At 53.6% G+C, this 23,330-nt stretch overlaps 1 protein-coding gene across 2 annotated transcripts; it reads left to right on the forward strand.

Moving 5' to 3' along the window:
* Positions 1 to 1,495: 1,495 nt before the first annotated feature.
* Positions 1,496 to 21,656, forward strand: ABCB9 (ATP binding cassette subfamily B member 9). Of its 2 annotated transcripts, XM_007448683.1 has the most exons (11): positions 1,496 to 2,184; positions 6,347 to 6,461; positions 7,043 to 7,173; positions 8,116 to 8,321; positions 10,509 to 10,706; positions 12,008 to 12,136; positions 14,057 to 14,245; positions 14,706 to 14,879; positions 17,004 to 17,163; positions 18,746 to 18,882; positions 21,356 to 21,656. In XM_007448683.1, exons 1-11 carry the CDS (start codon positions 1,584 to 1,586, stop codon positions 21,614 to 21,616), a joined length of 2,301 nt encoding a protein of 766 aa, XP_007448745.1. In that variant the 5' UTR covers positions 1,496 to 1,583; the 3' UTR covers positions 21,617 to 21,656. The 2 variants fall into 2 exon arrangements, with proteins under 2 accessions (XP_007448745.1, XP_007448746.1); XM_007448684.1 differs by lacking the exon at positions 12,008 to 12,136 and having other exon boundaries at positions 1,584 to 2,184; positions 21,356 to 21,616.
* The last annotated feature ends 1,674 nt before the right edge of the window (positions 21,657 to 23,330 follow it).

Consider the following 23,330-nt stretch of genomic DNA (forward strand, 5'->3'; position numbering starts at 1 on the left):
CAGTCTGGTCCCAGTCCTGCCCTGGACAAGCCCCACTCCCAAACTCAGGCCCCCAGGCCCACCTCCCCCCGTGTCTCTGCAGCTCCTGGCGTCTCCCAGGCCTTGGTCCAGGCCTGAAGGACCCAACGTGGGACATACCTTAGGTAAAGCAGACATCATGCTCCAGAAAACCACAAGGAGCTAGGGCTGAGGGCGAGGACCAACCTGGGCTGGAGGAAAAGATTCTGGAAACTTCCAGGCAGATACAAAAGTCTCTGGGTTGCTCACAGGCCTGCAGACACCACTTCTTGATCTAAGAGGGTTCAGGTTTATTTCGGGAGACTGAAGGCCTGATGTGGGGAGGAGGGAAGTGGACAAACATTTATTAAACATGCACTATATGTGGTAACAATCAGTAGCAATTATTACGGGCTCGGCACTGTGCCCAGACCTGATGTTCACATATTAAACCTCCTGCTAACATTTTACAAAAGAAGAAACAGGTTCAGAGAAATTAATGATTATAGTAGTAGTAGGGGTAGTAGTCATAAGGCAATGACTCTTCATTACCTCCTTTGCTGATCTCAGTTTCATCTGCAGAGCCCTGCACATCCCTGCACCCTCACTTTTCTGACCTCATGGGGCCTCTTTGCCTCCCTCAAGCCACACGTTCCTACCTCAGGCTCTGGCGTTGTCTGTTCCACCTGTCCAAAATGCTTTTCCCCCAGATCTCCACGTGGCAGCCTCCCTCACCTCTTTCAGTCTTACTCAAGGGTTACCTTCACAGCGAGGTCTTCCCTGGCCCCCTATTTATTTATTTGTTTGTTTGTTTGTTTATTTTTGTCTGTGTTGGGTCTTCGTTGCTGCGCGTGGGCTGTCTCTAGTTGCGGTGAGCGGGGGCTACTCTTCGTTGCAGTGCGCGGGCTTCTCATTGCGGTGGCTTCTCTTGTTGCGGAGCATGGGCTCTAGGCACGTGGGCTCAGTAGTTGTGGCTCGCAGGCTCTAGAGCACAGGCTCAGTAGTTGTGGCGCATGGGCTTAGTTGCTCCGCGGCATGTGGGATCTTCCTGAACTCATGTCCCCTGCATTGGCAGGTGGATTCTTAACCACTGCGCCACCAGGGAAGCCCTGGCCCACTATTTAAAATTGCCCTCACCACCCCTCATGGCCCCTCGTTCCTCACACCCCAGCCCTGTCTCTTAACATACTGTATCATTTAGTTATTATGTTTATTATCTGTCTCTGACATGAGTGTCTCATCTCCACAAGAGCAGGGATCTTTGTTATTTTTGTTCACTATTAAACCCCCAGTTGCAAAGAACAGAGTCTGGCCCACAGAGGGTGCTCAATAAATATTCCTTGAATGAGTGGAGCCGTCACAGTACCTCTGTGAAATCAGTATTCTTGTCACTGCCATTTTACAGATGAGGAATCTGAGGCTCAGAGACGTCAGTTGACTTGCCCAAGGTCACACAGCCAGCAAGTAGCACACCTGAACCCCTTGCCCTGTTGCCCCTACAGGTCTGGCCTCGCCCCACAGACAATGGCCTTGCCCCCATGAGCTAGAGCCTGCCCCTCGGTGCCTGCCCACCACCCACCAGCAGGATGCAGCTGTGGAAGGCAGTGGTGGTGACCCTGGCCTTCATGAGCTTGGACGTCGGCATGACCACGGCCATCTACGTCCTCAGCCACCTGGACCGCAGCCTCCTGGAGGACATCCGGCACTTCAACATCTTTGACTCGGTGCTGGACCTCTGGGCGGCCTGCCTGTACCGCAGCTGCCTGCTGCTGGGGGCCACCATCGGCGTGGCCAAGAACAGCGCCCTGGGGCCCCGGCGGCTGCGGGCCTCATGGACGGTCATCGCCCTGGTGTGCCTCTTTGCGGGCATCTACACCATGGTGAAGCTGCTGCTCTTCTCCGAGGTACGCAAGCCGGTCCGGGACCCGTGGTTCTGGGCCCTCTTTGTGTGGACCTACATCTCACTCGCTGCGTCCTTCCTGCTCTGGTGGCTGCTGTCCACAGTGCAGCCGGACGCCAAGGCCCTCGAGCGGGGGGCAGGGGCCGAGGCCGAGGGCCTCCCTGGGGAGGACCGGCCCGCGCCCGAGCAGGCCTCCAGGGCCACGCTGCAGAAGCTGCTGTCCTACACCAAGCCCGACATCGCCTTCCTCGTGGCCGCCTCCTCCTTCCTCATCATGGCAGCGCTGGGTAAGTGAGGGCTCTCTTCTTTCCTCTCACATTTTAACATCTTACTTACGTGGTTCAGATATCAAATTGATACGCAAAGGTAAACACTGAGAGTTCCACTCCTAATTCTACTCCTGACTACCCTGATCCCAGTGCCCAGGGCTAACTACAGAAAAAGGTTCCGGAAGCTTCCAAGTGGGTAGGAAACCACTTTTATTCCTTTCTTATATATGCTTCCAGCGTTTCCTTATGCGGCTACAAGCAGATAAGTACACGTCACTCTCCCCACCTCTTACACTCCATTCTGTGTCTTGCTTTTCTCACTTAACAATATATCCCAGAATTTTTCCAATCAGTATCTCATTCTTTTATTTGGCTGTGTAATACTGCACTGTGTGGCTGTACCATAGATTATTTAGTCGGTCTCCCGTTGTTGGACTCTTGGGTTGTTTTGAGTCTTTTTCTCTTGTTCATACATGTTTCATATAAATGTGCATATATCTGTAGGATAAGTTCCTAGAAATGGCATTTATAGGTTCAAAGCATTTTTTGTAATGAAGCAGAATAGAATAGAGCCATCAGGGTATGTAGTCTGTGGTAAGATTAAGTATTGTTTTGTGAAACTTATTTTAGCTGTGTGCGCCTGTGTGTGTGTCTTGGTTGGTGATGTAAATTGTATCTGTTACTGTGGATCTGGTCCAAACAGTTTTAAAGCAACACTCCAGCAACGTGGGTGGGAAGGGACATCACAGGGTGGAAACTCCATGGGTTCTGGGGGTTCTTGGGCAAGTGCTCAAACCTTTCAGAGCTTCACTTCCTCCTTCTGTGAAATGGGGATTGGGAGCATCCTTATCCCAAGGTGTTGTAAAGTTTGAATAAAAAGACAGAGAGGGGCTTCCCTGGTGGCGCAGTGGTTGAGAGTCCGCCTGCCGATGCAGGGGACGCGGGTTCGTGCCCCGGTCCGGGAAGATCCCACGTGCTGCGGAGAGGCTGGGCCCGTGAGCCGTGGCCGCTGAGCCCGCGCGTCCGGAGCCTGTGCTCCGCAACAGGAGAGGCCGCAACAGTGAGAGGCCCGCGTACCGAAAAAAAAAAAAAAGAGAGAGAGAGAGAGAGAGAGAGAGAGAAGGACAGGTACAGAGCTTGGTGCGGCGTGATGAGCGCAGGAATGTTAGCTGCCATGAGTCATTACATGTTTAACTCCCAGGGACAGAGTCTGGGAGTAGCCACAAAGCCAGAGTGATCTCAGAGAAGACAGGAGAACCCCAGAGCCCATTTCCTCGTACCATCCATCCTCCACCCTCTCAGTCCCGGCCCCTTAACCGCTGTGTGATTTTAGGCAAGTTACTTAACCTCTGTAAGTCTCATCTCCTCATCTGTAAAATGGGCATCAGCAGTTGCGGGGTTGCGAGGTGCAGTGAGTTAATCCGAGCAAGACGCCTCGGACAGCTCGTGGCTCATAGAAAACTCCCAGTAAACTTTAGTGGCCGTGAGTGTTGGGATGACCCCTTTTCATTTAACCAGATAGTTTCTCCTACTCATGCTTCAAGGCCCAAATGTCTGCTCCTGAGACGCCTACTCAGATTCTGCCGACCGTGGCCCTTAATTACAGCATCGGTGACATGAAAATCACACGCCCACTCTCCTTTCTCCCCTTCCAGGCTTTGAGCCCCTCGCGGACAGGGGCCAGGTCTGACTCATCCAGGGCCCCTGATACCTGGCACAGAATCAGACTTACTGAGTGAATCAATGAATGAATGAATGAATGACCGTCCTGCCTGTGTTGGCAGATGTTGCCCCCACGGCCTCGTTTCCCCTGCCTCCCAGGGTGCTGTTGTCAGCTGGTGTGCGCTTAGGGAATACAGATGTCCTAAAATACAGCCAAGCAGATTGCACCAGCCTGCAGGATTATGTCAGGTTATGGGCTTCAACTGAAATCAGGCCCCCCGACTTCATCAGTGATTTTAATCAAGTTTACTTAACGTGGCCAAGCTTCAGCTTCTCATCGCGCAATGAGGGCTTCCTCAGGTTATTGTGAAAATTAAATGAGGTGAAGCACAGCGCCTGCAAAACTAGGTACTTCTTCATAAAAGGTAGGTACTGTGATTATTAACAGTTATTTTTCAATCAGCAAGCAGTAGGGTTCAGCTTTTTCTGAAACCTTATAATCTAAAAGAAAAACCAGCCATTGTGAAAAAAAAAAAACGTTAGTTTTAGTGCTGAGTATCTCCCGTTGAGATATGGATTTCATGGCAACCTAACTACAATAACCTTGGGCAAATGACTTAGCCTCTCTGAGCCTCAGTTTCCTCATCTGTAAAATGGGAAGAATGATAATAGACCACCTATGGGATTATTGGGAAGCAATTGAGACTTGAAAGAGATGAGGGAGCAGCTATCTGGGGTAACAGTGCTCCAGGCAAAGGGAACAGCCCGTGCAAAGGTCCTGAGGCAGGAAGGTGCCTGATTGTTAAAGGAAAAGCAGAGAGGCCAGCGCAGCTAGAGCAGAGGGAGTGGGGGGAGAGAAGAAGATGAGGCAGCTCAGTAGCAGGGCCCAGTCATGCAGGGTGCCGTCCAGCCACTGTAAGCCCTTTGACTTTGATGCTGGATGAGATGATCTGCCTTGGGTTTCACAGGCTCCCGCTGTCCGTTGAGTGGAGAACAGGCTGATGGGGATAAAGGTGGCGGCAGGGGGAACCAGGGGTTTGCTGAGATAGTCCAAAGGAGGTAGTCCAAAGGAGGACGAACCCGGGTGGGGCAGTAGAGGCAGAAAATTCTGGAAATATTTTGAAGGTGGAGTCACAGGATTTGTTGATGGACTAGAGAGTTTCACCTGGTTCTTGGGCAGATTGGACAAAAGAGTTTGCGTACCTGCTTAGCACAGCACCTACCCAGCAAGGGCTCCATAAATGTCCATGGTGGTTAATATCATCACTGGTGCTTGCTGGAATCATAATGCTGCTAGAGCTCGCTGATGCCCTTTACTTCCCTGTAGGTAAACTGAGGCAGAGATTCAGCTGAGGTAGAACTTCACAGGGGTGCCTGGAGACCCCATCTGGCCAAGGACACAGGGGAGACAGAGACCCTCTCGGCTGCCGCCCTGTGGTCCCTGTGCTGAGACCAGCAGAGGGCGCCAGAATGCCATGGAAGGTCTCACTGTCCTGGTTGAGCCAGTCCTGCAGAGCTGACCAGGGAAGGGCCTGCCCCACCTGCCCAGGGTTCATTCATTGACCTTTATTGAGTGACTCCTGTATGCCCAGGCCTGAGCCAGGCTATGGCTGCTGAAAGAGCTGCAGTGAAAACAGGGGACACAGCCTGGTCTGACCACCTTCTATTCCGTGTCCATCATTTCCATAAGATGGGAGCTGGCACTTACTCTGGGTCATTGGGAGGGAAGGCACACGTCATGAGCCCCCAGATTGGAAGCTAATTTGGGTTTGAGTCCTGGCCCTTCCTCTTAATTGCTGTGGGACCTTGGGCGAATTACTCAGCCTCTCTGAGTCTCCCACTCCCATGTGAAATGGGGTGGCATCCCTGCCCAATGCCCCCCTCCCCACGTCCACCCAGGATTGTTGTGAAGATATAGCAGGACATATGGGTAAGAAATTATCTGACAAACTGTAAAGTGCCCCATCAAGAGGGGCGGGGTGGCAATTTACAGCATTGCTCAGAACCAGAATATCCACATACTCCGAGGGTCTAGAATTCGGACTCTGAAGCCTCGGCCAAAGAGAAGAAGGAAGTGAACTTTGGCGTCTATCAGCCACCGGTTGTGTGGCTGAGCGAGCGTCAGCTCATCTTTTCAGCTCCACTTTCCTCATCTGTAAAATGGGGGATAACAGAGCCGACTTCAGGGTCCACGTGCAGAGGGGGTGAACTGTCACACGGGAGCCCCTTGTCTCTGTGTGCTTGATGCCCGGTCGCCATTATTCACGATAGCATGACCCAGTCTGTATAGATTAAGTAACTCACATTTCCCGTGTTCCTGTTCTCTGAAGAGAGGCATTAAGCAGTGTGGGACCCCTTCCCTGCCCCCTGCCCCGTTGAGAAGCAGGAGTTTGCCGAGAGAGAAAACCCCACGGTGGAGTCAGCACTGTGGGTGGTATGGGGGCTTCCAGAGGCTCAGGAGGAAGGGCAGAGGCTCCCCTGGTTGCAGATGCCCCCTGAGCCCGCCCTGTCTCCGCAGGAGAGACCTTCCTCCCCTACTACACGGGCCGGGCCATCGATGGCATCGTCATCCAGAAGAGCATGGAGCAGTTCAGCACGGCCGTCACCGTCATGTGTGCGCTGGCCATCGGCAGGTAGCGGCCCATGCCCTCCCCCACCCGCCCAGGCCTGCTGCGGGGAAGGAGGGCAGGGCCAGCTCCCCAGAGGAAAAGGGGCCAGGGAGGCCCGGGAAATGCCCCTGGGGGGGCTGTGCCTCAGCTGGTCCCCGCGGTAACTAACAACCCAGCTGGCTTAGTTCTGCCCCTCCGGTTGAGCCACACCCTAGAGCAGCGCCCTTTTGTCCCTACAAATGGCTTCAGTCCTGGGGGTTCCCCTTTCACCAGCACCCTCCCACCCCCGGCGGTTTTCCAAGCGGGAAGCAAGGACCAGCCTTGTCTGTGCTCTTCTGGAAGGGAGAGGGGTCTGGCTGGCAGAGCTGGGCCCTTCACCCACAGTAAACGCAGTCCCCTCTGCGCCCTCACCTTGGGAGCTCCTGTTGGGAACAGGGAAACCCTGTGGTGGTGCCAGCTCCGGAGAGTGGGCTCGAGGTCGGGGTGCCACCCGGTCTCTGCCCTGTGAGGGGTCCATGCCTGCCAGCAGAGGGGGGTGGCGGGTGGTGGCGGTTGGTTGTCGGAAGGACGTCGTGCTATATATAACATCTCTTATCTGCAATTAGCTCATTTGCCGCAGGTATTCGGGGCGGCATTTTTACCCTCATATTTGCCAGACTGAACATTCGCCTTCGGAACCGTCTCTTCCGCTCGCTGGTATCTCAGGAGACGAGCTTCTTTGACGAGAATCGCACAGGTTGGTCCTCCTGGGGCCTCGGGTGACCTGGGGCTGGGCCCGGCCAGGTGGGCCTGCCTTGCATTGAGGATTTAAGTGGGTACGTCCATGGTCTCAGTCCTGATGGCTCTTCCTGCCATCCAGTTCAGGATGGGGACACCCCGGGAGGCTGGCTTGGGCCTCTGGCCCTGCCTGAGCCCTGGGGAGCTGGCCTGCTGGCTGAGGTTTTGGTGTGAACTGCGGCCACTATAGGACCCTCGCTAGGCCACCCGCTGTCCCTGCAGCAACCAGGCCTCACCTCCCACTGGCTTGTGGGAAGCACAAGGCCGGGACTACCCAGGCCTGTGGCCTGAGAGGCCCAGCTCCTATGGGAGTGAGCAGGGCGGACGTGCAGGGCAGAGCAGGGAAGACATTACAGCATCCGGCCCAGACCCAGGCTCTGAGGCAGACCAGCCTGGGTGCAAGCTCTGTCACTAACTTCACCTCCCTGAGCCTCTGTTTTCTCCTCTGTAAGATGGGAACAATAATGGTAGCTGCCCTGTGGGATTGCTGTGGAACTCTTAGCCCAGTATCCAGCAGTCAGTAAAGGGCTTTCTGTTCCTCTCCCCTCCACAGCCCAGATTGTTATTTCGGTGACGGAAGAGGGGAGTGGCCCCTCTGCCAGTGACAGGGAGGAGACGTGGGCTCGGCTCTGGCTCAGTCACGGCCACGCTGTGTGGTGCTGAGCAAGCCTCTTCCCTTTCCTGAGCCTCAGCTGCCTCCTCTGTGCTCTGGGAGGTGTGACGCTGAAGCAAGATGCTGGTGACAAGGCCTGGGCTCAGAGCAGCCCTCAAGGGGCATCTGCTCTCCCTCCCTCCCCACCCCGCCCAGAAGGTGGGGAAGGTCTGAGCTCCCCGAGGGTCCCCTGCCGCTGCCCACTGTGACCCCACTGCCACAGCGGGAGCTGAGCTGCCTGTGTTCCAGGGGACCTCATCTCCCGCCTCACCTCGGACACCACCATGGTCAGCGACCTGGTCTCCCAGAATATCAACATCTTCCTGCGGAACACGGTCAAGGTCACGGGCGTGGTGGTCCTCATGTTCAGCCTCTCCTGGCAGCTCTCCTTGGTCACCTTCATGGGCTTCCCCATCATCATGATGGTGTCTGACATCTACGGCAAGTACTACAAGGTAGGCCCCGCCTGGTCCCCGCTGGGGTCTGAGCCCTGGCAGCTCCTGAGTGACCCCTTAGGCAGGTGCAGGGGGCCACCAGGGGCTAGTGAAGGACTCATCGTAAGGCTGCATTTGCGTTCATTCACTGGTTCATTTCACTCATTCAATAAATACTTATTGAGCACCTACCGTGTCCCAGGCACTGGTTTATATCAATGAAACAGACAGGGCCCCTGCCTTCAGGGGGCATATATTCTAATAAGAGAAACAGACAGTAAATAACAGCGATGCTAATAATGAAAATATATAATACAGTAAAAGATCATAACTGCTAAGGAGAAAAATGAAGGGAGAGATTGGGAGCATTGGGGCTGGTTGCCAGTTTTAAATAGATCTTTCTGAGAAGGTGGCATTTGAGTAAAGAGGTGGACGGCTCGGGGAAGCACATCCCAAGCAGAGGGCACAGCCAGTGCAAAGGTCCTGAGGTGGGACTGTGCCTGGCATGTTTGCGGAGCCTCAGAGAGGCCGGTGAGGCCAGAGCCAGGAGTGAGGGGAGAGCAGGGAGGTCACGGGGGCCAGATGGTGTCGGCCTTTGCGGGAAGTTTGGTTTTCACTCTGGGTGCAAAGTTTGCTCTCTTTCTATATGTTTATGTCGGCGGGGAGGGCTCAGGCCCCCGGGAGCTAGGCCCTCGCCCACAATGCAGTGATGGGCAGGCAGCAGTCCCCTCAGGCCGCCCCTTGGCACTGCCTCTGTCAGAAGGCCAGCCTGTAAGCTAGGCCCCTGCCTCACCTTCCTCCTGCTTCCTGCGGTGGTGGGTGCCCCTGAGCCCTAACGGAGCCAGGCTGGTTTCAGACAGTGTAGGTGGCCCCTCCTCAGTGCTCCAGGCCTGCGGGGGCAGGGACACGCCTGAGCAGGGGCTGGGACACGTGATCAGCTCAGGGTCCCCAGTTTGGTCGGAACCCTTGGCACCCTTGACCTGAGGCCAGCCCCCAGATGGATCCGTTCCCCACAATCCAATGTGTCACCTCTGGCAGAGCCCACCACCCAGGAGGGCCCTCTCCCCAGCAGTTCTGGGTCACCAGCCTCACTGTTTTCCTCCCTGAGTAGAAAAAGTAAATATATGAGTTGGAGCTGTTTCCCTTCCACACCGCCCTTCCTGCCTTCCTGCCCGCCCCTGAGAGGGGGCAGGAAACCCTGGAGCTCCCTGCACCAGCCCCGCCTCTGCACACACCTCAGGCCCCACCTTTAAGTTCAACCGGGCAGGACCTCAAGGAAGCCCTGTTTAGGTCTCGTACCTGTACCCGAATGTGTAGGATACAGACATCGCCACAAGCCACACACATCGCCCGCAGCCAGACATGACGCAAGGCACAGCCTGGCTTCTCCCAGGATGCCTGAGTGTACTGCATGCTTCCGATGGCCTGGGCATGACTCGCAGGTCATGGGACATGCCTATGGAGGAGGCTGTCTCAGCCTCCTGGGCAGCCTTCCTGGCTGGTGTGAGATTCTGAGTGTGGTTACTGAAAGCCTGAATAGCGTGGCCCAGGGCGGCTTCTGGAACTCTGTGGGCAGCAGCCTGGTGGTCATGTACTTGGAACCACTTCTCAGCCATCCGTCTCCAGTTATAAGCACACGATGAGGGCAGATTTCATAGCCCGTGGCCTCCACCACCATCTAGAACTTGGCTAGGAGTTCTGGAATCTCTGTGCCAACCCTCAGGCTCTCACCTAATTTGATATATGTTGCTGGATGTAAATGGTGCCTCCTTAATAGTTAGTGTTTCTTGTGTAGTGTACAACCTGAACAACCATCCAGGGCATCCCTGCTCTTATGCCAGCGCAGAATCAGGTATTGAGACTTCTTTTTCTCAGAGGATTACCCAAAACTGTGTGGTCACGTATAACCTCCTCTGAATACTGGAGATGACTTCATGATCAGCCCCCCCCTCCATGCCTCAGGAGCTAGAGCCTCAGGAGCTCACCCTAAGAGCCCAGCTGGAGTCTGTTCTCTGAGTTCAGCAAATCAAGCTAGAAGGGAATGGGGGAGGAGGGGAGATGGGTCTTATCCCCTTGTCCCTGGAACTCCCTGCACAGAGCTGGCACCAGCTAAAGACAGAAAACACCAGAGAGGCCTGGGGGCTCAGGCAGAGGGTGAGACTGTGTGTTTTGGGGTCTCTTCCTTCTTGTCGCGCCTCCCACCCATAGAGGCTCTCCAAAGAGGTCCAGAATGCCCTGGCCAGAGCCAGCAGCACGGCTGAGGAGACCATCAGCGCCATGAAGACAGTCCGGAGCTTTGCCAACGAGGAGGAAGAGGCGGAGGTGTACTCGCGGAAGCTGCAGCAGGTCTACAAGCTGAACAGGAAGGAGGCTGCGGCCTACATGTACTACGTCTGGGGCAGTGGGGTACGTGCCCCGGCCAGGGCAGGTCTCACACAAAGATGGGGGACCCCTAGATCAGGACATTAGCCCAGGTCCAGGCATGCTGATGTGACACTTGACTTTGTCCCAACTTTCTGCTTGTCCTCAGAGAATCTTTCTGGAAAGGAATTCAGCCTCTCGGTGCATGTCCTCAAGCAGGGCACCTCCTTTCTCCCTCTCACCTGGGCGTGGGGTGGCAGGGTAGGAGCTTTCTTTTCCCAGCTAGGGAAGCGTCCCTGCCAAGGTGGGGAGTCTCCCTGAGGCCAGCTGGGACCCATTCTCGGCCGCTTCCCTGCAGGTCCTATGTCACAACCACACACATGCCCCCATTAGAGTGTCCAGCTCACTCCCTGGGGGGTGAGTTATAGCCCCTCCTGGAGCAGAAGCACTTGGGTCCTGTCACTTTGTGCTGGCCACATCTTGGGGTGGGCTGTTGGGGAACAGCTGGGGTAGGAATGAGGAGGGTTTGGTATTTAGGGGGAGGAAAGAGAGGGTGGTCTACAGGGAAAGCAGGGAATAAGGACCTTCTGGGTCCCCCCAGGGTGGGCCACCCCTCAAAATTGCCCAGCCAGGAAGAAGAAGGGCCTGAAATCCAGCTCACCTATAGCCAAGCCTCTTGGCAGTCTGCCTGCCAGCAGGGGCGCCTCTTGCCGATTGTGCAAAGGCACTGTGGCCCAGCCATTGATCTAGTTCTGACCCAGCATCGCTGGCTTGGGTTGGGGAGGGGCAAATAGGGACCCAGTGGGTTGTCATGGGTACGCAGGTCCCACTCCTCTCTCAGACCACTCCCCCAGACACCAGAGGGGGCTGGAGGCAAGCACACCCTGGACAAAGCCCCTCCTTCATGGAAACACAGATCTCGTCTGCTTTGCCTGGCTTGCTGTGTGACCTTAGCCAGTGGACTCAGCCTCTCTGAACCATGCTCTTCCCAATAAGGAGAAGACTAATAGCTCCAGTTTGGCCTCACTGAGGCGCCTGGGGGCTGTGTATGTGTGCCAGGGCCTTACAAAGAAAGCCTTGTTCCCAGCAAGGCTCATGGCCTGTTCCAGCTGGGGGCCTTTGCAGGGAAAAACTCCATGGCGGGGGTGTGGAGGGCATGAGTGACAGAAGGGCCCCAGCTTGTGGGAGGCCATCCCTGCTGCAGGCTGGAGTTTCAGTCTGTGGCTGTGAGTGAGGCGCCCACAGCTGCTCTCACCTCCCCTGCGGGGCAGGGGACACAGGGGCTGGGGGGTAGGTCTGAGCCAAGGCCCCCATGACTCAGATCCCCCTTTCCCTCTTCCCTCCAGCTCACTCTGCTGGTGGTCCAGGTCAGTATCCTCTACTATGGGGGCCACCTCGTCATCTCAGGGCAGATGACCAGCGGCAATCTCATCTCCTTCATTATCTACGAGTTTGTCCTGGGAGATTGTATGGAGGTGAGGGGCCGGCGGGGGGGGGGGGGCCCTGGGGAGGAGGGAGAGGGATCTAAATGGGGGTGCTCCCGGGTTCACGGGAGGTGGTATTTCTTTCTAAAGAACGTGACAATACCGATAATACTAATAAAGAGAGTAATACATACAAGTGACAGCAACTCCATTTAGGGAGCAAAGTGGCAGCGACAGCAATTATTTCAGAAGGTTCTCCTGAACACACTGTGCACGATCAGTGCTACTCCAGTCCCCATTTCCTAGAAAAAGAAGCTGAGGCTCAGAGTGGTTAAACGACTTGCCCACCACGTTTGTAAGGGAACCGAGTTCAGAGGCAGATGGTCTGACTTTATTTTAACCCACTTTAAAGAGTAGCTCCATGGAAAAAGAACAGAGTGGGTTGTTGTTTTTTTTAATAGATTATGTCTTAATTTGGCTGCTCCCACCAGCAGGTCCCGAGACTAGGGAGCTGGCATGCTTGTGCCGAAGCTGCCATCAGTCACTGTTGGAGGATGCTTGGAGTGCTTCTCTGGTCTGCCTCCCTCCCCCCACAAAGCCCTCCGGCATTAAGATTGAGCCTCTGTGTCCTGCAATGATAAAGCTCAAAGATGTGGCAGGGGAGGGGTGGGTTAGCATCTGCTGCAGATGGCATTTTGTGTTAGCTACAGTCATCCATGCAGTGTCATTTGAATCAGCATCTCGGAATCCGTGCTTCAGAAATATCCACACTAGTGGCCAAAGACGTGTCCCAGGATGTTCAGTGTGGCATTGTTTATAATGGTGAAAAGTTAAATGCCTGTCAACCAGCAATTGGGTGAATACAGTACATCTGTATTCTAGAAACAGTCCATCTGTGCTATGAAAACTAGGCAGCAGCCACAAAAATGAGGTAGAGCTGTGTGCACTGGCATGGAAAGAACCCTAAGACATGCTGTTAGTGAAAAAGCTAATCCCCGAGTCATAAGGATGGTCTGATCCCATTTGTGGGTTTTTTTTCCATCTCAAAATGATTTAATTACATACGTGCATGTGTTTGTAAAAGCACAGAGAAAGGACTCGAAAGACACAGTTCTCGGATAACCAGGGCCACCTCTGGGATGAAGCAAGAAGGACAACTTATACATAGCACCTGTATCTCAATAGGAATAATTATATCCAGATATTATGATAATAGCCATAGCTGTGGTGTTTTGGGGGTTTACTATGTGCTGAGCACTGTCTTCGCGGAACCATGACAATGGTACTAATATCAACCCCATTTCATCAACCAGGCAGTCACAGCTCATAAGGGCCTGAACTTGGGAGCCAGATGTGCCTGGGTTCGAATCCTGGCTCTGCCACTTCCTGGCTGTGTGACCTGGGGGAGTCACTTGTGCTCTCTGTGCCTCAGTGTCCTTATCACCAGAAAGGAGATAATGATAGAACCTACCTCGTAACATATATAAGTACTCAGTAAGATGAGTCATTATTCACACTTATACTTGTGTATATTTTTACCCAAGGAGATGTACAGTATAAATTAAGGGCCATTTTTAAAATTGAAATTTAAAAATTCTGTGACAGCTGAAAGAGGAAGGTCCGATTCCTGCTCTGCCACATTCTGCCTAGTTCATTTAACTTCTCTGTGCTTCCGTTTCCTCCTCTGGAGGGTGATAACACCTAGTCTGCTGGACCGTGGTGAGGTTTAGCTATAACACACAAGCCACCAGTATTTTTTATTGCTGTCCTCATTTTTTCATTGTTGTCATGATCTGCTGTACTAGCAGGTGGGGGTCCAGCAGCCTCCCGTGGGCACCCCACCCCCAGAGCTGCTGCTGTGTGCTTGCTCTCTCCTCACCCGCTTCAGCTCTCTGGCACCGTGGCGGGGGCGGGGGTGTCCCAGGATCGGGGCATTGATGGGTCAGGAACATGTGTCTACTCCCCCTGCAGTCCGTGGGCTCCGTCTACAGCGGCCTGATGCAAGGAGTGGGCGCCGCGGAGAAGGTGTTCGAGTTCATTGACCGGCAGCCAACCATGGTGCATGATGGGAACTTGGCCCCTGACCACCTGGAGGGCCGGGTGGACTTTGAGAACGTGACCTTCACCTACCGCACTCGGCCCCACACCCAAGTCTTGCAGGTGAGAGAGGGCCCAAGCCCCCCCACCCCGCCAAAGTCATCCTTTCCCTCATCCCATCTCTCGCACACCTTCTACAGGCCAGGCCATGGCAGTGCAGCCAGGAACATGAAAGGCCAGGAACACTGAAGACAGATCATATTAACAAAAGGATTCCTGGAGATGTGCTAGGAAGGCAATAAGTCAGGGGTAGTCTGCAGAGATGGTATTAGCAGTCAAGGAGGGCTTCTCGGAGGAGGTGACATTTGATATGAGACCTAAACAAGGAGCAGGAGCCAGCCATTGGTTCTCTGCAGAAAGAACATTCCAGGCAAAGGAGACAAGTATAAAAGTGCTGCCAAATCCTAGAAAGGAGAGCATTCTGGGGCTGGCGGTGGGGCAGGCTGGGAAGGGTGCCCGCCTGCATCTGAGGCCAGAGCATATGAGCGAGGGGCCCCACACCGTGTCTGCGTGTTCCTTGCAGAATGTCTCCTTCAGCCTGTCCCCAGGAAAGGTGACAGCGCTCGTGGGGCCGTCGGGCAGTGGCAAGAGCTCCTGCGTCAACATCCTGGAGAACTTCTACCCCCTGGAAGGGGGTCGCGTGCTGCTGGATGGAAAGCCCATCAGCGCCTATGACCACAAGTACTTGCACCGAGTGGTACGTGCATGGGGCTTTGCTGCCCTCCTCTGCCCTTTCCTTGTCTGACCTTCTCTCCCGCGGGCACGCACACAGGTGCAGGGAAGAGGGCTCAAGACACACGTACATTTCAAAGAATTATCACCAGTTCAAGAATTGGAATATTTCAGCACTCTCCCCGCAAGAAGCAACGTCTTGCCTGACGCTCACAATCGTCATTTCCATGCTTTTCTTTTGTTCCCATCTCTACGCCTCCCCGAACAGCGCAGCTGTGTTTTGCTAGTTTTAAACTCCGTCTGGCTGGAACCGTAACGTGTGTATTCTCTGTGTCTTGTTCCTTCCACTCAGTGTTATTTGTGAGGTTTCCAGGTTGAGACTGTGTTTGTAGTTCACTCATTTTCATTTCTGGAAGATAATCCACTGTGTAAACATGGCACAGTCCGTTTATACATTCTGTTCTTGATGGATATTTCGGTTGTTTCCTGTTTTTTTACTATTACCAGCAATACCGATATGGACAGTTTAGTCCATATCACGGTGCCCATGGGTGGGTAGGTTCTCCCAGAGCCTCACCTTTAGTAGTTACTGCCATTAAGGTGGTTTACTTTTTTTATTGTTTTTTTTTTTTTTTTTACACATTACATTCCCACTAGCAGTGGATGAGAGTTCAGGTTGTTCTGCATTTAAGTTATCTCCAGTATTTAAAGGAGGCTATTCATGACCTTACCGTTTTGAGTAATACTCTCAGAAAAGTAGACTCGACACCTGATCCTCTGCTGGCATAAGAGCAGGGATGCCCTGGACGGTTGTTCAGGCTGCACACTATACAAGAAACACCGACTATTACGCAGACACTATTTACGTTGTCTACATACATTAAGATATATGAGAGCCTGAGAGTTGGCACGGAGATTCCAGAACTTCTGGCCAGTTGTAGATGCTGGTGGAGGCCACAGATTGTGAAATCTTCCCACCTATGTGTATATAACCAGGGACAGATGGTGGAGAAGTGGTCCCAGGTTTGCCCCCACCAGGCTGCTGCCTACCAGAGTTCTGGAAGTGGCTCCTAGAAAGAGCTATTCAGGCTTTGCAATAGTTAACATACTCAGACACTTAATCTTCTCAGACTGTTAATATTGCCAGTCCTGAATCTGTACCAGTTGGTATTTAGAGGTAGTTCAGTGTAGAGGTCTTTTGCATTTTCCTGGTGACTAAAGATGTTAAGTCCATTTTCATATGTTTATTGGTTATTTGGATTTCCTCTTTTGTGAATACCTTCTCTATAAATTTAAATTTTTAATTTTCATAAACCCAAAGCAGTAAAACTCAACAACCTAACCATATTCCCATATATTCAGAGAATTTCATAACAAAGACTTGAGGTGACTCCACAATTCCACTCCGTGTCGGAACCAGCATTGGCAGTTTAGTCAATATCCTTTCCAACGTGTTTCCTACCTTTATATAAACATACCTATATATAAAGGCACATATGCTTTTTTAAAACAAAAATAGAACTATGATATATATATATTACAGTTTGATTTTATGGGTGCACTGTAATCATTTAACCAATCCTCTGTTTATGGAGAATTAGATTGTTTTGTTTTGTTTTTCTTTTTCCTTTATTGCTATTTACAGTGTTGCAATGATATCCTCCAACTACATACAAATTCCTAAAAGTGAGACCATGAGACAATATAGCTCCTTTCAGTTGTTCTCTTGCAGGGAGGGGGCACCAGCCAGGGAGGTCCTTGTGGCCTGGGTCTGCTGTGCCCTTTTGCCTCCTGCCAGGGACAGGCTGACTCACAGAGTTACACTCCATGCTCTTTCTCTCTTTCTTTCCAGGTCAGGGGCAGCCAGTAAGCTCCGTCTTGGAGGTCAGGGAGCTTGACTGGGCCCAGAGCAGCAAGCTTAGCGGGGCCCCAGTTTGTTGGTCAGGGAGGCTGAGAGCTTGTGCAGAAAGTGGACTCTGCTGTTCGGAAATAAGAGAGGCAGCTGAATGCAGCTGCTGGCTGCGGGCCCTGATCAGATTTCAGACCCAAGGCTCCCGGCGTCACTCAGGCCCAGGGCTCGCGAGGTTCCTGGTGACAGCTGGATAGACGTGTTCCAGGCCTCTCACAGCCCATCATTCCTCCTCCGCAGATCTCCCTGGTGAGCCAGGAGCCAGTGCTGTTCGCGCGCTCCATCACAGACAACATCTCCTACGGCCTGCCCGCCGTGCCCTTCGAGGTGGTAGTGGAGGCCGCACAAAAGGCAAATGCCCATGGCTTCATCATGGAACTCCAGGATGGCTACAATACAGGTACAGAGCCCAGAGCATCACCTCCACCGTGCCTGGAGGTCCACCCTCAGGGATGCAACCCTGAGTTATGCACTGCCCTCTGCCAGCTGAAACTCACGTAACATAAACTTAACCACTGTATTTTAAGTGAACAATTCAGCAGCATTTAGTACATTCACAATGCTTTACAACTACCACCTCTGTTTAGTTCCAAAACGTCATTTTTTTTTTAAAAAGACACTTTTTTCTTTTCTTTTTAAAAATTTATTTATTTATTTAATTAAAAATTTTTTGGCCACATTGGGTCTTCGTTGCTGCGCACAGGCTTTCTCTAGTGTGCCGAGCGGGGGCTTCTCATTGCAGTGGCTTCTCTTGTTGCAGAACACGGGCTCTAGAGTGCAGGCTCAGTAGTTGTGGAAAACGGGCTCGGTAGTTGTGGCACACAGGCTTAGTTGCTCCGCGGCATGTGGCATCTTCCCGGACCAGGGCTCGAACCCATGTCCCCTGCATTGGCAGGTGGATTCTTAACAACTGCGCCACCAGGGAAGTCCCCGAAATATTATTATTTAAAAATAATATATGTGTTATATTCATTAATTATAGTGACTTAATTTTATATTAGTAAATAATTTAATAAGTTGAACAATATATTACCTTATAGATTTTATTTAACATATTTAAAAATTTTAACTCTCGCAATGGGACTATTCATACAATTCAAAACTAAAAAAATAGACATAACGATATCCAATGCAAAGTTTTATTTCATCCCGGTCTTCACTGCCAGGTCCCCCCTGCCCCCCACCAAAACATCTTTCATTATTTTCTTACATGTCATTTTGGAGTTTCTTTATGCAAGTATGAATATGTATTTTTATTCCCTCCCGCCCTTTTACAGAGAAAAACCCAGCACATTCTATTCTGCCCCCCGGCTTTTTTAAGTGACCTGTCCATATTGATACCTAGAAAGCTGCTCTTTTTTTAACTACTGCATAGTATTCTGTTGTGTGGCTTTATAATAATTTACTCAAAAATAACTGATTTCCTGTTTCCTGTTGATGGACATTTGGTGGTTTGTTTCTTTGTTGTTTTTTTTTGGCAATAACAGTGCTGTGAGTCACTGTGCATGAGAAGGTGAATCTGTAGGAAATATTCACAGAGATGGGTTTGCTGGTCCAAGGGTTGTGCCTCTGTAACTGTGCTCTGTAGACGTGTACAGCACAACCGGATAGACACAGTGGTGTGTGCACAGCAGCACAGGGCCCGCGCCAGCAGTACCTCAGGGAGAGGGGGGAGTGCCCTTTCCCCTTGGCCACACCAGCACAGTGTGCCATCAAACGTGTGGATTTTTGCCAGATTAATAGGTAAAAGTTGGTATCTTGGTACCAATTGCACATAGTTGTAACTTGCATGCCTCTTACGAACAGGGAGGAAGAGCATCCTTTCATGAGCTTTCCAGCCTGTGGCCCTTGTAGCCCCACCTTTTCCTGGGGAGCAGAGCTCCTGTGGCAGCAGGGAAAGGCGGAGGCAGGGGTTGCTCGCTGCTCCCCAGGGCCACCGGCCTCACCTCCCACTCACTTGCCCCTGTGTCTCTGCCATGCAGAGACGGGGGAGAAGGGTGCCCAGCTGTCGGGCGGCCAGAAGCAGCGGGTGGCCATGGCCCGGGCTCTGGTGCGGAACCCACCCGTGCTCATCCTGGACGAAGCTACCAGCGCCCTGGATGCAGAAAGCGAGTTCCTGGTGAGTCACGGGGTAACGGGCGATGCTGGGGCAGTAGCAGCTCCAGGTGGCCAGAGCCCTCCCTCCCCCCGCAGACTGCTGCAGGGGCCCTCCCAGGCCAGCAGCTTCCTGGACTGGGCTGTCCCGGAGCTGAGGGCAGGGAGAGGGGGCAGAGGAGGCCCAGGGCCTGGCCACCCTGGCCCAGCCTCTGGCTCGAGGCGTTGAAATTATATGGAATTGGGTTAGGGGTCAGGAGGTGTGGGACGTGGATAGGAGCTCCGCCCTGCAGCTCATGGCTTGCGTGTGTCTCTTACCCCCTGAGTCTCATTTCATTGGTAAAGAAAGAAGGGCCCCATAGTGTACTTGAAGAGGACCAGCGACCTCAGTCCCTCCATGGATCAGTTCATTTACTACACAGGTATTTAATGTGAGCCTCCCGGGCACCAGGCGCTATTCTAGGCACCGGGGTTACATTGGCCCCTGCCCTCAAGGTGTTTCCAGTCCAGAGTGGGAGACAGATAACAAGGAGATAAGCATGAGTTCACCCTGGGGCCTGTGCTATGTAGAAAATGGAATAGTCATGTGGGGACTTCCCTGGCGGCCCAGCAGTTAGGACTCCGCGCTTCCAGGGCTGGGCACGCGGGTTCGATCCCTGGTTGGGAGAACTAAGATCCCAGATGCCGCACAGTGCGGCCAAAAAAAAAAAAACAGAAGGAGAAACAGTCATGTGATAGAGAGATTGAGGGAAGGGTCACTACTGTCAAAGAGAAACACTGCTGGACATTAGTTAAAGCTGGGAAAACAGATTTTATTAGTAGCTACTGTCAGTGGGAAAAAGAACTGAGCCCCATTCCTGCGCAGGGGTGACAGTGGTGACGGAGCCTTTCACAGAGAGATTGAGGGCGTAGGGAGGGCCCAAGAGTGGCGGACCAGGAGAAACTCACAAAGGGCTGGGCAGCGCAAGTGTGATCCGTCACCATGGCTGCTGGCCAGCAGCGGTTGTCCTCTACCGAGACTGGGAGACAGGGAGACAGGGGCCCTATCCTTCCCATGATTACAATGAGATGGCATTCAGGTCCTGGAGAAAAACATTCCTGAGTTTTAGGAGATCTGCATATATATCTCCAGGGGACAGGGGAAGGTTTTACAATTATAAGCCCTTTTTGGTAAATGCTCTAAGAAAGGGAGCTCTGGGGCCCACCATCAGGTGATGTCTAGAAGTCAATTCTCCTGGCAGCACTGGGCATTTGGGGGCCGGGGTCATCCTAGCAACAAGGCCTTGAGCTGCAGAAGCCCCCTGGAGTGTGGCCGTCTTAGTGCAGAGTTTGGATGGGGTCACAAGTGCCAAGAATCCTGCAGTTCATGCCAACAGAACCAGGGTCATCAGGTCCCACTTGAGCTGAGACCAGAAAGGAAAGGAGACAGCCAGAGGGGAGCTGGGTAAGAGAGTCCCAGGGACAGGGGGCAGTGGGGGCAAAGTCCCAGAGCAGGTCCACAGCCAAGCCCCAAGGTCAGCGTGGCTGGCGGTGGGGTGAGGCAAGGACAGAGTCATAGGGGGACACAGGCTCCTCAGGCCCTGGAAAGGAGTTTGGATTGTTTTCCATTAATAGATTTTTATTTTATTTTTTTAGAGCAGGTTTAGGTTTAAAGAAAATTAAGCAGAAAGTACAGAGAGTTCCCATATATCCCCCTCCCCGCACCACGAACCATGTCGCCTGTTATTAACATCTTGCATTAGCGGTACATTGGTTCCAGTTGACACGCTGGCATTAATGCATTATTTCTAACTCAAGGCCACAGTTCATATTAGGGGTCACTGTTTGTGTTGTGCATTCTATGGGTTTTGACAAATGCAGAATGTCATGTTATGCAGAATAGTTTCACGGCCCTAAAACTCCTCCAGGAGTTTGGATTTTATCCTAAATGGGACAAGAAGCTCTTGGAGGGCTTGGAGCATGAGTTCAGCAAGAACTGATTTAAAATGTTAAATCCACGTGGGGAATGGATGGGAGCAGGGCAGGAAAGTTGCAGGCTCCAGGCCAGAAGGAATGGTGGCAGAGGTGGAAAGATGGCACAGAGACACACCAGGGAGATGGAGCTACAGGACTTGCTGATGGGTCGGATTCCGGTGATAAGGGAAGGATGAGGAACCAGGTGATGCCTGGTCTTGTCGGCGGGAGCTTCGGGGCTGATGGTGAGACCGTTAACCAAGGCCAAGGTTAGGGGAAGGAGCAGGAAGACAAGAAGACGACCATGTTAGGGGCCCCCCTGTCATCCGCCGGGCGCTGCCCTGTGTCAGGCTCTGAGCTCCGTCCCCCGTGGACAAAAGCCAGGAAGCAGGTCCTGTGCCAGCCCTTGCTTTACACGTAAGGAAGCCTCAGAGAGGCTGAGCATCCGTAGGATGCAGTGGATCTGGGATCCCAGCCGGGACTGGGTGGGGCAGTGGGTGGCGGCGGAGACGCCCGTGTGAGCCGGCGCCCTCCTGTTTCCACAGATCCAGCAGGCCATCCACGGCAACCTGCAGAAGCACACGGTGCTCATCATCGCGCACCGGCTGAGCACGGTGGAGCGGGCGCACCTCATCGTGGTGCTGGACAAGGGCCGCGTGGTGCAGCAGGGCACACACCAGCAGCTGCTGGCCCAGGGTGGCCTCTACGCCAGGCTGGTGCAGCGGCAGATGCTGGGGCTCGAGCCCGCCTCGGACTGCACAGCCGGCCACAGGGAGCTGCCGGGCAACGGCGGTCACAAGGCCTGACCGTGGGCCCTGCCTCTCCTGGTGGGGCAGAGGCTCCAGTGCCCACCTGGCAGATGTGCCCACGGGGGCCCCCCGGCCGCCCCCGCTGCCCTCCGAGCCCAGGTCCATGGCACTGGAGGGCCAGCTGCCCTGTCCCACGTGTCCCCGCTTCCTGCGTCTCGCCCCCAGTTCCCACCCTGTTCCCCGGGCCACCACCAGCCCCCTGCTGCCACGAACGACCCCCTCCAGTCCGGGCAGTGGAGACACCACTGGTCTCTCCAGCTGGTCTCCCAGGGTTTCTAAGTGAAGGTAGAGCTACCTTTTTAAACCAAGATCTTAACCAGGTTTTTTACTGCTTGGTTCTGATGGGCCCCAATCTCCTAGATTTCAAAAACATTTTTCTAATTGGGAGCAATGATGGGCAAGTTCTAGAGACTTCTGAGCCGGGAGTGAATGACCCTTCCTAGGAGCCTGGGGGATGTCAGGGAGAACTAGGCCTCTACCCTTTTCCCCTGGAGAGAAGGGGCTTCCCTGCCCCGGGGCGCGGGGGTGGGGGGAACGCGGGGAGGGGGCTTCCTGTCTCTCCCTCTTCCCAGCTTTGTGAGTCAGGCCAAGGGTGGGTGGGGAGTGGAAGGCGCCTGCCTGCCCTCACCCCTTCCGCCCTCCCAAATCTAAGCCAGTCTCACTGTGAACCACTACGGACCTTAAGTGGGAGAGTGAGGGGCTGGCCAGGCCTGGCGGAGCCTTGGGGTGTCCCTGGCCCAGCGCCCGGCGCTAGCCCCTCCCCCTGCCCCTCCCCTGGCTGGCGGCCCCTTCCCACGTGCACCCTGCCGCTCTGCTCTTCTGAGGCCCCTTGGACGTTTGGGAGTCGCGTTCTCTTCCCTGTCCAGTGGACGGGACACTGGCAAAGCCCAGGTCTGGCTTTGTAGCGGGGTTGCAAATGTTGGGAGAACCCGGTCAATAAAGTATACTACCTCTGACCCCTGACTTCTGACCTCTTCCTGGGCCGTCTGCCTCGTCGCCTGGTTAGGTTTCTCCATCCACTGACTCTCCCCCGGCCCTGCCTGGTGTAGTTGTGGGGAGACTTCGGGTGGTCTAGGGCCTCCGCCCAGTGTCCAGGAGCCCCTTCACGTCCCCAGGACCCCAGCGCAGACATCCGTGTCTGTCTGTCTGCCTCCATGGGGCTTGTGCGGAATAACAGAGACCTGTCTCCTCTAAATCCCTGGGGCTTCTGTACCTCCCGGGAAAGCTGAGACCCAGCAAATGCCACCTGTTTTTTTCCATCAGGGACGCGGCGCCCCACGCCCACCAGCCCATGGCGCCGAGAAATATTACGCAGCAGAACAGCTCAATCAGAAGAGAGGCTTAGAACGGGACACAGGAAGACCTCCTGGTGGTGGTTCTTACTTGCTGGATTGTGTGGAAGTCTGGGGTCCCGGGAGTGGGGGCTGGGCAGTGGCTTTTACCAACTGGTAGAGAAGTATTTGAATACTTTAACTACTGGTACAGTCACACCGCATATACCAGCTCCACGGCTGCCGTGTACCCGTTTTCCTGCCAATTAAACCAAGGCCTGAGACCCAGACTGTTGCCAGCTGGGTCCCCTGCTTGCCCTCAGGGGCTTGGGCCTGCCTGGAGCATCTTATTTATCCAGGACCCTCTGGCTCCCCACCTGAAGAAGCCATCATGAGCCTGAGAACTGGGTCCCACAGCAAGAACCTGCTCGGGCCCAGGC

This window comes from Lipotes vexillifer, unplaced genomic scaffold, assembly GCF_000442215.2.
Source record: "Lipotes vexillifer unplaced genomic scaffold, Lipotes_vexillifer_v1.1 scaffold21, whole genome shotgun sequence".
In the NCBI taxonomy this organism is placed as follows: domain Eukaryota; kingdom Metazoa; phylum Chordata; class Mammalia; order Artiodactyla; family Lipotidae; genus Lipotes; species Lipotes vexillifer.

Coding starts and splice junctions, on each gene's coding strand:
- ABCB9 (XM_007448683.1), top strand. CDS start 1,584: ATGCAGCTGTGGAAGGCAGTGGTGGTGACCCTGGCCTTCATGAGCTTG. Junction 2,185..6,346: donor CCTCATCATGGCAGCGCTGG/GTAAGTGAGGGC, acceptor CTGTCTCCGCAG/GAGAGACCTTCCTCCCCTAC. Junction 7,174..8,115: donor CTTTGACGAGAATCGCACAG/GTTGGTCCTCCT, acceptor CCTGTGTTCCAG/GGGACCTCATCTCCCGCCTC.